This window comes from Anser anser, assembly GCF_964211835.1.
Source record: "Anser anser genome assembly, chromosome: 15".
NCBI lineage: Eukaryota > Metazoa > Chordata > Aves > Anseriformes > Anatidae > Anser > Anser anser.
The window spans coordinates 12,842,117-12,855,812 of record NC_139736.1 but is presented as its reverse complement, the minus strand read 5'-3'; the positions used below and the strand labels follow the sequence as shown (position 1 = coordinate 12,855,812).

Below are 13,696 nucleotides of genomic sequence, written 5' to 3'. Positions count from 1 at the left end.
CCAGAGTGTGCCCTCGGGATTTTGCAGTGCTCAGAGGAAGCTGTCGTGCTGCAGCCTGGCCTGGAGGAGGGCCCCGTCCCGCTCGGGGAGCACATTTCCCACGGAGCCCAGCAGGTCTCCCAGCCCTGCGGCAGCCTGGCTGTTCTGCGGCACGTTGCTCCCTTGGATAGCTGGCTTTAGCTCCCACCGTGCTCGCTCCGAATCGTGGCGCTTGCTCCTCCTCGGCCCCCTGGCTGCGGGTGCCTCTTGCCCTCCCTCCCTCCTGGGTCCCTCGTGCCCCAGCTGCCAACGAGCTCTCCTCTTGCTTGGCTGCAAAAACGTGCTCAGCATCCCAGAAATGCGGGCTTTTATGTGGGAGCCAATAGTCACACAGCCTCCGTCCAGAAACCATCATTATCGGCTGCTTTCTTTTTTCTTGGTTTCTTTGAACTACAGCTCCCAGGATGCCTGAAGATATGCAGACATCCGAAGACAGTGGTTTCCCATAAACTTTTGGGGTTTCATGCTTTGCCGGCAGGAATGTTTTTATTGCATTGCAAAGCCCTTCAAGTCCCTCAAACCTCTGTGGCGCTTCCCTGCCGTGGGGAGGAGACGGGGGCTGGAGGCTGCCACCGGCGGCATGCCAAGGGCTCTTCTCTTGTGCTTTTTTCTCCTCTCCCCCTCTTGGTCCATTCTCTGAGAGGGACCTTTGTAAATCCTCATCATGCTTTTTGGAGAGGACCTTTGCACTGGGAAGAAGCTTGGATGGGCTACAGTTTGCCTGCAGGGACGCGTTTCCTGTTCCCCCATCCCTGGTGGTTTTGGGGCCATTAAGCACTCCTCCTGGCCACGATCTCAGTACCGGGCAGAGCGCCGGGAGAGTGCCTCGGTCTGGGTGGTGAGGGGGTCTCACGGGACTGGGAAGACCTGGGGATGAAGGGAGTAGTGTGAGCAGAGAACAGCGTGCTTTGATGCACCAGCACAAAAGAGGCCAGTGAGCTGGGCTTTGAATAGTGACATGCTCACAAGAGCTGGTGGAAAAATTGGAGAGGGAAATTTTGGTTGAGATGTGGTTGTAACTGTGACCTGGTGGGTCCGGGGCTCACCGCATCTTCCACAGCCCTGGTGCAGATCTGCCAACGAACCAGGCTGTGCAGGAGTCCCACATGTGAGCCTGCAGCTCAGCACCCTCCCACTGCCCATCCTGGGATTGGGATCCATTAGGTGGGCCCAACTGGTGGCCCTGGTGACTGCTCACCTTCTGCAGGAGAGGAGGTGCAGAGAGCAGCCCCCTGACTCCACCATGCTGCTTGGCCCTCCCCACGGCATCCTGCATGAGCGTGCCCGCATGCACCAGCACACCTATGTGCACGAGTGCGCCCATGTGCACCAGCGTGCCCACGTGCCCCAGTACACCTATGTGCACCAGCGCACCCACGTGCACCAGCACACCTATGTGCACCAGTGTGCCCGTGCAGCTCCTGGCACCTGCCCACCCACCGGACGGTGGCCGATGGCGTCAGGCAGTGTGGTCCACCAGAGGTTGATGCCCATCCAAAAAGGAAAACCGTGGAGGCCCTGCGGCCAGCTCGCGTTAACCACATCACTCCTCTCCTGCACTTGGAAAACCCTGGTGGACGGGAAGCCCAGAATAACAAGCTTTTCCATTCCTGCGCGGAGCATTGGATGCAGGGCCATTTAAAACAAGGGTTGGCTCCAGCGTGAGTGCCGCCTTTAGACTAAACAATAGCAGGTCCCCCCAGGGCAGTCTGTCCCCCACAGAGGGGAGCAGGCTGAGGTCTGCCGGGCAGGGTGGGGATGCCGGAGCTGTGCGTGGGCTCAGCAGAGCAGCGCGGGAGCCAGAGGAGCTGGGCTGTGGCAGACCACCACCCTCGGTGCCAGCCCAAAGTGCCAGCAGCACTGCTCCTGCCCTGCCAGGGCTTCTCCTCTTCTACACTCCCCGAGCAGGGAGATGTGCTCCAGCTGGCTCGGGAAATGTTTTATCTCGAGGGCACCCCAAGATGCCTTGGATGCCACCAAGGTTTTGTGGGGAGGAAACGCCTCGGGAGGGCTGAGCTCCCCCAGGAACCTCATCATGTGCCTGTGCAGATTGCGTGCAAGGAAAGGGAGTCGTCGAGTTTTTCTCTTCTCTTCTTTCTTGATTTTCCCAGGCCATTGGTATCTTATTAATTAAGATAAAAGCCGTAATTGCTAAAGGGAAAATTTTGAAAACTAGCTGCCCGAGCTGTGTGTGGCACACTCCTGGCCTCTGGCAAGAAGGGAAGCCCGCACGTTCCCCTGTCCGTCCCTCTGCGGTGACCGAAGCACGTTCGAGCAGGCTTACGCAGGCGGTTTGGAAGAGCCCAAGCTCTGTCCTGCTGTTCGGGGAGGAGCACGCCATGGTAGAGTCCTTTAAAATAAGCAAAATGGCAAGGATTTTCCCCGAGAAAAACAGTTTCTGCTCATTTTCTTTTATATTGAGCACCAAGACTGGCTGAAGAAAGCCCATACACAAAAACAAGTTGGATTTTGAGGCTCTCTGTACTAGCCATGACAGTCTGAGTGTGTGCCACGAATGAGCGTGTGTGTCCAAGCTTTCCCCACGGGCAGGAAGAGGAGCAGGGGAAGCGTTGATAAAGTCACCCCAGAGCACGGTGCGGGACTGGTGGCACGCGGGTGGCTCCGCACGAGGAGCGCGCGTGCCCCGGGCACGGTGCAGCCGGGTGCGTCAGGCTGCGGGCGTGCGTGCCCAGCATCGCTGTCCCTGCGAGCGGACAGCTGCTGGTCAGAGGGGAGAGCTGTCATTGTCAGAGAAATGCAAATGAATGAAATCATTGCTTTGGCAAGGAATTTTTAGGGGAATGACATGCAAATTTACCTTCCATTCTGAGTGTGGATTGGTATTAAAATGCGATGTTTGAAAGCCAAAACAAAGGAACATTTTAATTTAGGGCTCATCAGGCGGTTCCTTCTGCTTGGATTTGCATCAAATTCTATGTAGCAAAAGCTGTAAGTTTAACAAAACTCCGTTTTTCAAAGAAAACAAGAAAAAGTTTTAAAAACGTCATCCAGTTCCAGGAATTATTATTTCTTTCATTTGCTCTGCAGTCTCGAAGCAACTGGCCTGGTACTGGATGTTGCAGAGGCCAAGGACAGGCTTTGTGAGAGTAGGATGGGAGGTTGGATTTATTCCTGGCTGCTGCTTTAATCCAGCCTCTAAATGGCACAGCAGAGCCAGCCCAAGAAACCATCCCGAGGCCACACCATGGGGTCAGGGGGACCTCGGGTTGCACCAAAAAGTGCTGGGACCCGGCCGCTGGGGTGGCAGCGAGTGGGCAGCGGGGCTGCCAGGGATGCTTACAGGGGCTGTGCTGGAAGGATGTGTCGAGTTGCTTTCCTGGCCTGCTTTATAAATACCCTCCATCTACAACCTGGTTTTCCACAGCGCTCAGAAACAGCTGCGCTGCTTATTTAACCACACACGTAAGGCATCTCCGTCCTTCTTCCCCCTGCTTCCCTTCTCCTTTCATCCTCGGGGCTACCTACCCGCCTTGCGTGACGGATCAAAAATAGAAAATATCCACTGACTTGCTAATTGTAATGCATCCTGATAATGCCAGCTATAATTAGCTATGTGTATCAAAGCTGTTTTGCTGGCGGAAGTTTTTGGTGCCCCGTTAGCGTACCTCAGACAGAGGATCTTGTGCAGGGCCTTGTCTGGCTTTGCCCTTCCTGCGGAAGCAGCCTGGCCTCAGTCTGCCTGCCTCCATCCATCGTGCTCATGGACTCACGATGTTTAAGCGCTGTTGATGCTCCCAACGTGTGCTGAATGTCAGCAGCCGTCCAGGTGTGCTCTGCCCCGGGCCTTCACCAGGCAGCTGGTGAAGGAGAGCTTCGGGGGCCCCGAACACAGCCGCTTGTCCCGAGCACTGCGTCCTTGGGCTGGCTCAGATCTCTCTTTGCTCCCTCTTGTCGAGACCTGTAGCTTCTTCCTTTACCAGCTGCTGCCTCTGCACCTCTCTCCCCACTGTGGCATCCCCGCCGTCTCCCCCTCCGGGCCTAGGAACCCCCGCAGCAGCCCCCGCTCAGCTCAGAGCCGCACGGCTGCCTCTGACAGCCCGTGGCTCTGACAAGCCCGTGGCTGCAACGCATGGAAAAGTTTGGCCGGGCGGGCACGCCTGAACCCGTCACTTGCTCAAGCCGTGGCTGCCAGCAGCTGCTCCGTCGCGCTGTCTCATCTGTCCTGAGCTCACTGCTGGCAAACGAGCGCCTGTCGGGGCGAAGCGCCGCTCAGCACCGCCGCTCTCCAGGGGGAGAGATTCCTGCTGCGTTAGCCCGCGGGCAGGCCCCGGGGCTCTGGTGTCATCAGCTCTCACGCGGTAATCACGGCTGAGTCAGCGCGAGAAGTGGGGCGCTGAAGTACCGAGGGGAACCTGGGGACTAGGAGAAGCTGCTGCTGAGTTCCTCGCCCTGCACGGGTGCGGAGCCAGTGCTCCGGCCTGGCGGCGTGGCTGCTGCATCCCCTGGCCAAGGAGCCGAAGCCCACGGGGTGCTGGCTGCTGCCCCTCGGCAAGGGAGGGAGCGCAAGCCCGGCAGGGCTGGGGCTCTGCAGCAGAAGCCCTGAGCGCGTCACCTTGGCTGGAACCACCGGCCCTGTGCAGTGGGATCTGTCCCCGAGGTGAAGGAGCACACCGAGAGGCACGGCGTCCCCAGTGCCTCCACCCAGTGCTCGCAGGCTTGTGCGGCGCCGCTGGGGCTGGGGAAGTCCCTGTGGGCAGCGTCCTGGGCCTCCAGGGCAGCTCCCGTGTGCCTGTCTCCCAAAACTGCAATGGCAGAGCTCAGCCTGTGGCTCGTGCGCCATGAGCCTGGACGTGGCTAAGTCAGGAGCTTCAGAAGGAGCATGGGGACAGTGGAGTACGGGGCTGGCTGCAGCTGACCGCAGGTTCCCCGTGTTTTCACTGCCCAGGCCACCACGACTGGAGTTCACTGACCCAAACCAACGTCCCGAGCCACAAGGGCAGGGGCAGGACAGTGCGTCAGCATCAGGGCTCTTGGGGCACCCTGCCTCAAGCCTCACTTGGGTGCCCCAGAAGTTTTGGTGAGAGCTGGGGCAGCGTTCAGTGGCACTCTGTGTTCTCCCCTTCTACACCTGATAGAAATGGACCACAAAGCGGGGCCGTGGTGGAGGCTCAGTGTCCTCTGGGGACATGAGCGGGCTTGGTGGCACGTTGCTGTGTTGGGTATGATGAAGGGAGCCCAAAGCCAGCGGCGGGGTCTCGGTGGCCCCGGGGCTGAGCCGGTGGCATTGCTGCCATCTGCCCGGCGGTCCCCCTGTGCTGCACCAGGTCCCCTCTGGAGCCCGCGCAGACTCCTTGTTATGTAAAGCACCGGCGAGCTCGACCGGGAGATTCTTCAGTGTCGGAATCTGAGTCACATGGGGCTGTTTTATTTCCCCCTCTGCTAATCTCGTTTCTATAGAAACAAGATTGGGAGGAAAAAAAAAAAAAAAAAAAGAAAAGAAGAAAAAAAAAAAAGAGCCAAGCACAGACCAAGCGAGAAACCTGAGGTGATGGGTGAGGGAGGCAGAGGTGGTGGCTGAGGAGCTCGGGCAGCGCGGGTGGGAGCAGGGCGGCGCGGCGGGGCTGTGCTCCCGGCCGGGATGGGAGCCTGCGTGCGGCTGTGTGCGTCGAGGGGACGGGGACGCTGCCGAAGAGCTGCTCTTGGCTGAGCTGCTGCTCCGGCCGTGGGTGACCTGCGGAGCCCGAAGGGAAGGGAGCAGAGGCTGTGCAGGTGAGTGAGCATCGCCGCGCGGCTCCCGGGCATCCGTCCTGGCACGGCACAGCACGGCACGGCATGGCACACCGCAGCAGTGCCCCGCTCACTGGGGTCCCGTCCCCAGCTGCTGCTCTGGGGACATGCTCGTGGCCAGAGCCGTGCCCAGGGCGTGCAGGCAGGTGCGTGGTGGTGGGCTGGGAGCGGGGTCTGCCGTGCGGCGTTCGTGTTGGGGGGTGGCTGCATGTGTGCGGCCGTGTGTCTGTGCACGTTCCCTGTCTGAAGCCGCTCTCTCCCCGAAAGCTTTTGCCTGCTCAGGAGGCACCTTCCGGCTTTGGTTGTTTTTCCCCTCTTTTATTCTGGCTGCACCTGTGCAAATAAAACACTTCCAGGAGCCAAACTGCCCAGCTGCGAGGAGCGCAGGAGCTGCGCCTGCTCCCCCTCCGGGGATGCCCCTTCCCTGCCTCAACACCCGCTGCGGTCGGGCCAGGGGGTGCCTGCGGGCACGAGCCCGGCTCAAAAGCTGGTTTTGCAGTCACTGTTCCCAAAGGGAGGAACAGCTGAAAACGCTGCTTCTTTGTGTGCTGCGAAGTGCCCGGGCTGCCGACAGCCACCGCGTGCCTCGTCCTGGGACTTTGGCTTATCCGTGCCCGTTCAGGAGGATGTCAGCTGCCTTGCAGGAGCTGGATTAATTTGCAGCGACGTACAAGCACATGCTAGCTCCCGAGTCGCAGGCTAGCGAGTGCAACAAGTGGGAGTTATTCTTGTCTGGGCTAAGATGTCTCCCTCGCTGGTGCGTGGCTGCCTCGAGCCCTCGTGCCGGGGTGCTGGCAGGGGGCTCGGGCCGGGCTGGCCGTGCTGGTGGCACAGGAGTGCTGCTGGGGCCACTGCTGACGGCTGCTCCCAGCGGGTGCAGGTGCCACTGCCGTCACCTCACCTCGATGGCTGGGTGCTGTCGGGGACAGGGACAGCTGCAGGGCAGGCGTGTGGCAGGTGGGAGACTGGAGCCGAAGGGCACGGGGCTGCCTGGCTCTTTGATTTATTTCATGCTTGTCGTCACTTCCCCGTTGTGGTGTGGCACGGGGGGAGGCAGTGCTGAGGCATTGCAAGCCCCTGGTCAGATCCGCACCTAGGCACAGCTGGTGAAGCCAGAAGGATGAAGCAAGCCCTGGGTATTTCTGTACTAATTCAGCTTTGTGAAATGTCACTGCTCATCTGCCCGCCCGGCCAGCGAGGGGGCGGAGGGCAGCACTTCAGACTCTTGTCCTCATCTGAAAGGGCAGCCGCGCAGGTTTCTGCGTGGGGACGCTGCGTCTTGTGACACCTCGGCGAGGCTGCCAGCCCGCTCTGCCTGCTCTGCTCGCACTGCTGCAGCGAGCTGGGGCTTTGGCAGGCAGCTGTGCAGGGGTCAGACCCCAAAAAAAGCCTTTGCGGAAGGAGGGCATCAATGGCACAAGTGCTGAGCCAGAGCCTCTCCCTTTGTGGGGTCGGGCTCTGCAGGCAGGAAGGTCAGAGCACCATGCTGAGCCCCCCAGGCTCGTGCTGCTGGAGCTCCCGGGGAGCCCCTGCGCCCAGCCAGGCGCTGCAGGGCCCCTCTGCCTTCAGCCCCAGCATCTGGGCCTGGCCGTGGCCGGGGCTGGTGCCAGGGGGCCGTTTGCTGTGCAGGTCCTGCCGGCCCCTCGTGGGCACAAAGCTGTGGTTTTATGGGGTAGAAGTTGCGCGCGGTCTTTGCATTCCCCCGCCCTGCAGGCAGCAACGTCCCCGTGTCCCCAGCGCCGCCGCTGCCAGCTCTGCTCTGCCGAGCTGCTGCCGTGAGGGAAGGGACGAGTCGTGGTACTCCACGGGTATTGCTGCAGGAGTCTCCAGGGCCGGTAATTATTTCTGGGAAAAAGATGCTGTGTTCTGACTTAAACGCTGACATGGGACTCTGAACATGTGTAATCTGGCTGACAGATGGCAAGTCAGAGAGGTGTGATTTATGATACAGCACAGTAGCTGAACAACCTTCTCTGGTTGTCAGGAGACGGTTCTCCCCATCGCTGCGGTTGATGTTTCAATTGATGGTTTTTGCTGCTCATCCCCTCGGCTCCCGGGCGGCGTCTGGGACCCCTGGGAGCCCCATCGGGTGCTGGTGTGACGGGCAGGGCGCTGGGCATGCGGGTGCTGTGGGAGAAGGCGCGAAAATCCTGCTGGCCAGTGAAGCGCGCAAGAGGACGGATGCTGGCAGCCACAGGCAAACCTGCCTTGCTCAAACCTCTGTGAGGCCGCTCTGTGCCTCAGTTTCCCTGTCCTTGCCCTAAGGGCTCTAACGCCGATCAAGGGACAGAGGCATCCAGGAGCGTTTGGGGAACACCTGGGAAGTGAAAGCGTAGTGAGCGCAGCATCCCCGTGGTGCTAGAGGCTCACCCTGCTGCAGGCATCAGCCACGGACCCCAGGCACGATGCACGGACCTGGGAGCATCCCTGGGAGTGTCCCCAAAGAGGAGCTCGGCGCAGACCCGCACGTGGCCCTGAGGATGGGGCTGGCTGCAGCGGGGCCAGGGGAGCGGGCAGAGCGGGGCCGGCTGCGGCTGTGCTGGTGTTCGTGCAGCCCGGGTAGAGCAGGTATGATTCATTCCCTCTTCTGCAGCGCAGTTTATGTAAAGCAGCACCGTATAAATAGCCAGATGATACTGTAATGTGCTCGGGGCTTTCTAATTGGGAAAGCAAACAAAGGCTCTGCCGTAGCTTTTGGGTCCAGCTGCTTGGAGCCCTCTCAGCACCTCTCCGGGTCTCCCCATGCCCACGCACACCCTCCTCACCCACACCACCAGGCTGGAGGGAGGAGGTGGGATGAGGAGCTTGCTCCAGGTGGCTGCTGCCATCCATCGGTTTGGGATTTGCCGAGCCGCACCTGACCCCTTATCCCGGCACGGGGACGAGCTGTGGGCGCCTAGATCGGGAGGGAGGGCTGGGATGGCTGGGCATGGAGTGGTGGGGATGGGGCGAGCACAGCCAGCAGGAACGTGTTTCCCAGGCAGTTCCCAAAGCCCACAGACCATCTCGAGAGGGGCGAAGCTGCACTTCTCATCTCAGCTGCACTTTGACACGGGCTGAAAGGAGAGGCGAGGCGGCAGGGATGGCGTGTGTGTGGCAGGCGCTGCTCCGTGGGCTTCCCCGGGTTGCCTGAGCTGCTCCTCTTCCAAAGCCTTTTTCTCCAGTGCTCCGAGGGGGAAAGCTGGGGTTTGGGTTTCTCGTGGAGTTTCTTTAAAGGCAAACCTTTCCATCAAAGTAGCGTTTCTTCTCAAGAATGTAAAGAATGACCCTGGAAGGTCTGACCAGCTCCTTCCTGGTCGTGATGGCGGAGACAAGTGCCTTCTCCAGAAAGCTGTCTCCACCCCGTCCTGAGCAACAGCAGTTCATAAGCTGAAAAATAAATCAATAACCAGAGTTAATGAATTGAAGATGTCCGTGTTTAAAATGTATCAGGAAAAAAAAAAAAAACTGTTAGCTGCTCATGGCTTATTTAATTACTGTAAGGAAAGGCGGGGAGCTCTCATTTCTGAGAAATACCTTCTTGTCATTTTATTGCGTTTTAAGAGGTATTTTGTTCAGCTGAAGCCGGTCGGGACTCCAGGGAACAGAAGCACCGGCTCTGACGGCGCGCGGTGGTCGGCGGTGCCGGGCGGCGGTGGGCGATGTCCTCTCCCCGCCGCAGACGGGGAGAAGCGTTTTCCTCGCCCTGGCCGTGCTGGGCAGTGGGGGCTCGGCAGGGGCTGTGCTGCTGGCAGGGACGGTGCTGGAGCCCCCCCGGGCTGCGGGCACGTGCGGCAGGGCCGGGGCTGGCGGAGGCCCGTCCGTCCTCCCCGCTTCGCTTCCCTCGCCCGACGCTCCGCCATCCTCCCGGCCCCTCGTGCTGCGAGAAGCAGAAGCAGCCCGTGTTTCCGCAGCTTCTGCAGTCGCCGGCTGGCAGTCGAGCAGAAGCGGTAACCCGGGGAGGTGTTCTGGCTGCCGCCGGGAGCAGGGCCCGGTGCTGACAAACGCCTGCCGGCCCCGCTCAGCTCTCCGCAGGGAACTCACCCTCTGCAAGGCTGGTTTTACCCACTGCAGGTGTGGGTCCTGGCCAGCCAAACCAGTGTGAAGCCTGCTGACACCCCGCTGCTTCCCCCAGGCTTGTGCTGCCCCGTCCCGGTGCTGCTGGCCCTCCCAGAGCCCCCTGTGCCCCTCGCAGCCCCCAGCATCGGGTGGCTCCGTGCCATCACCCTGCCTCTGGGAGCCAGGGTGCTGCAGTGACATTAACGCCTTTCCTCTCCCCTTCCCCAGGTCGGAAAGCAGCCTCTCTAGGTTTGCCCACCGCTTGTCAGTTAAGCAGAAGCAGGAGAAGAGAAGGAAAGCTGAGTATGCCTCGGCCGAGCTGTCTGCCTTCCGGCCCAGGTCTCTGAGCATTGAATGGTAAGAGCTGCAGGACAGGGCTGGGGGCAAGGAGCCCCCACCTCTCCAGTCCCCCTCCTGTCCCCTGTTCCCACCACTGACACTCTGCCCCTGTCCGGGCAACACGGAACGGGGACAACACCCACCCAAACTGCTACAAAAGCTCCCCCAGGGCACCGAGCCATAAATCCCCCTCACCCCGGTGCTGGGAGCAGCAGGCAGCCCCGAACGGGCTCCTCTGCTGTGGGGCGAAAGGAGCCCCCCCCCAGCAAAGCATCCCTTGGGGCTTGCAGGGAAGCGGCCGTGAGCCCGCTGTGCCTGGGCACTGCAGCCTGGGGGAGAGCCTGGTGGTGAGCACCCAGCCCGTGGGTGCTGGGTCCTCTCGGGGCCATCATCATCCCACAGCCCAGCCCGGGGCAGCGCTGCTCCCGGCCCCATCCGCCCCGCTCCCTGTCGCCCTGCGGGGCCCCCGCTCAGCTCGGGGCTCAGGCTGCAGCCCTGGCTCGAGCAGGGAGGGATTTATCCCGGGTTTCTAAGCTCTGATGCAACAGCCTTGGAACCAGATCACAGCCCACAATCCTTCCAGTGCTGGAGGTGACCTGCTAAGGATATTTAAAAGAACTGGAAATTGCATTGCTCTCTGCTTCCTTAGATGGATAAAGGAGAGTAAGGCTTTAAAAAAAAAAAGAAAGAAAAAAAAAAAGAAGAAGAAAGAGAAAAAGAAATGCTTAGAAATTGCAAGAATGTCGAGTTTGGTTTTCGTTTTCCCTGCTTTTTTTGGAGAACTTTCTGGCATTTATTGTATGTTCTAACACTTATGTGTGAGGCTGTGGAGGCCTTCTCAAAGGCTTCCTCTATCTGTGAGGTTTGTTAGGCATCAAAGCTAAATAGGTATTAATGAGGCCAGACAAAGAATTTAAGCTATTTGGTGACAGATTGCTTTCTTCTCCAGCTGCGCAACTTTCCTTTGCTGAAACGATGTCATCAGAAAAGCTGTTCTTCAGTCACTCTGAGTCTTCCAAATAGACAAATATGTGAATTTATAATCTATCAAACAGGAAAACAAGCAAAGAGCTCATTAAAAACCAACAGCGTTTCTCTTTATTCATCATAGAGCAGTCAGTAAGTCTCTTTTCTCCCTTTTAGTGCCTCTTTTAACCCCCCGGCTCCCACTTTACCCCCGCCGTGTCGAGGTATATTTCTGCTTGCTCTACAGCGTTTTCCTCGGGGAGCCTGTCTGTGTCGTGTCAGTCTGCACAGCACCTCGTAGGGCAGTGACAGCGCACCGCTGGTGAACGATGCTGGTTTAGGGGGACTTTGTAAGCTAGCTTGCAAATGATCTCTTGGTGAGGATGAATTGCCTTTGACTTGTCAGCTGCTGGTCCTTAGGAGATTTTGGACGTGTTGCGGGGCAGAGCGGAGGGGGTGACCCCGGCGGGACTGCAGTGATGAGGAGCCAGGCTGATGGCAGTGGGGAGAGGAGCCCGTCCACCGCTCGCTCCCTGGCCAGCTCAGTGTGCTCGGCTCAGCTGCCAAGGCTTTCCCCGTTGCCGTGCCTAAGCAGGAGACCCAGGAGCAGTGCAGGAATTTACTCTGTTTTGAAACTCACATAGCCAAATTTCCAAGGAGCAGCCTGGGGCACCTGCACGGGACGCAGAGTGCAGCCAGCAGCAGGGCGGGCATGCTGCCGGTCTCTGAGCTTGCACGGGGCACGCGTGCAGGAGGTGCGCGTGCCCGGTCCCACACGCACACTTGCTTTCCCATGCAGGGTCAGCGTCCTCCACAGCCGTGTCCTGCAAAGGGGGCACCTGCGGTTAGCAGAGAGCGTGGCCCGTGCCATGGCAGACCTGCTGGTGCCTAACTGGGCTTCCAGAGCAAACACCTGCAAGCATCACAGCTACACGGATTTAAACTTCACCCAAGGTTACCGGCTGTGCCATTTTACCTGCCTCTGTGCAGAGGGAGAATGTCTGTGCTGGGGGTGACGGAGACCTTGCTCACCCCATGCAGGTAGGAGCGGGCAGTGAAATATGATTTCCCAAATCAGCAGCTTTTGAGAATCATGCCCATCTAAGCCCAAGGCCTGAAGACGAGGAAGGCCTCACGGACCTGCCACCACCTGTTGCCACTCTGACTGCGTTGCAAGGCAGACACAGAGTTTAAAAGAACTAAATCGTCAGCACCCATTGCTTTGAAAAGCTGGCTGTCAGTCTGGGGGAGGGATTAGTGTTTTCTACCTTGATACTCCTGCCAAAACACTGTCAGTCCGACTCCTCATTCCTCTGCCACAGCAGAAAGCATCCTTACCTGGCATCCCCACGCAGGGCAAGCTGAGTCAGTTTTCCAGCAATCCCAGTAGGTGCTCAGGTGGGCTGGATGAAGCCAAGGACAAAGAGGAGGAGCTGTGCAGTGTCACCGTGCCTGCCTGACACCGTGTCCCCTGCCTGGAGCAGCGCCGTCGAGATGGGGACGGCAGATCCCTGAGCCTCCCCTTTCCCTTCTCCCTGTCCCTCCGTGCCCCTGCCTGGCGGGGCCCCTGGGTGCTGGCAGCAATCTGGGCTGGGAAGTGCAGCTATTTGCTGTCACGGTAGCTGATGTGCTGGCCAGCCCACTCTGCTCACCCGTACGTGTGTGGATGCTCCCAGGCGCAGGTCTCACGGTCCCAGCACCCACCTGAGCATCTCCCCCGTCCACCAGGCGAGCCGTGCTCACGGGTCACGTTTCCGCCAGGCACAACGCACGCTTTATTAGCCCGGCACACGTTCCAGTGCTGTACCAGGCGAGAGGAGCACAGTCTTGTCCTGAGCTCAGCAGCAACCGAGAGCAGTCTCGTTAGTTCCACTTATTAGAAAAAATTGCTAGGGGGGGAGGGAGAGAAGGCAGGGAAAAAGAGACTTATTGAGGAAACACTTATTTCATTCATATGTTGTTTACTGAAGCAAATACTTCATTATTAGACTTTTTAGGGTATTTTTTTTAAAGCCAGGGCCACAAAGTCCCCACTGTTAGGGCCGGCGAGCGTGCCGTGGCCCCGCAGGGCGCTGCTCGCTCACACTGCAGCAGCCCCACGCCGGTGCATCAGCGGGAGCAGCGCGGCGTGAAGCCTGTGCACTCAGGGGACAGGCCTGGAGGCCGCTCGTGTCTGTGTTTATCGGCGTGGTTTTTGCTGACTCCTTTCTCATCCCCTGTGCTGGACAGCACACACCATGGCTCGTGGATGTCCGAAGCGGCGCGAGCTCCAAATGAGGCAAAAACTGGCAATGGAGGAAGGGAAGGATTCTTGGTCTGATTTGTTGCTGTTCTGCTCTCTGTTTGTCTGTGATACTGATCTAGCTCCAAACCCTAAATAACACGAAGGCATGAGAGACAAAAGTACTCTTTATTTGCAGCTCAACACCTTCTGCTGTTGGAGTTAAGAATCAGAAACCTGGCAGCTCCTGCGGAGACTTCTCGGTGTCTCTGCAGAGCCCTCTGAGAAACGCGAGCAATCCTTTTTTCCCCCTTAGGGTAAACGGAGGTGAAGGGAGAGCCTCCT

The 13,696-nt window shown here is 59.1% G+C and overlaps 1 protein-coding gene across 27 annotated transcripts in view; it reads left to right on the top strand.

The window, feature by feature from the left end:
• LOC310881792 (ankyrin repeat and fibronectin type-III domain-containing protein 1-like) overlaps positions 1-13,696 on the top strand; it is a 213,894-nt gene that overhangs the window by 170,811 nt on the left and 29,387 nt on the right. For 21 of the 27 annotated variants that reach the window (XM_083799537.1, XM_083799513.1, XM_083799514.1 and 18 more), the window contains one exon: positions 10,054-10,182. The exons of 3 other annotated variants lie outside the window; for them this stretch is intronic. In XM_083799537.1, the coding sequence (XP_083655663.1) occupies positions 10,054-10,182 (129 nt within the window). Of the gene's footprint in view, positions 1-25; positions 5,770-10,053; positions 10,183-11,140; positions 11,284-13,696 lie in introns of those variants that run through there. 3 more of the 27 variants (XM_083799526.1, XM_083799528.1, XM_083799529.1) reach the window with 3 other exon arrangements.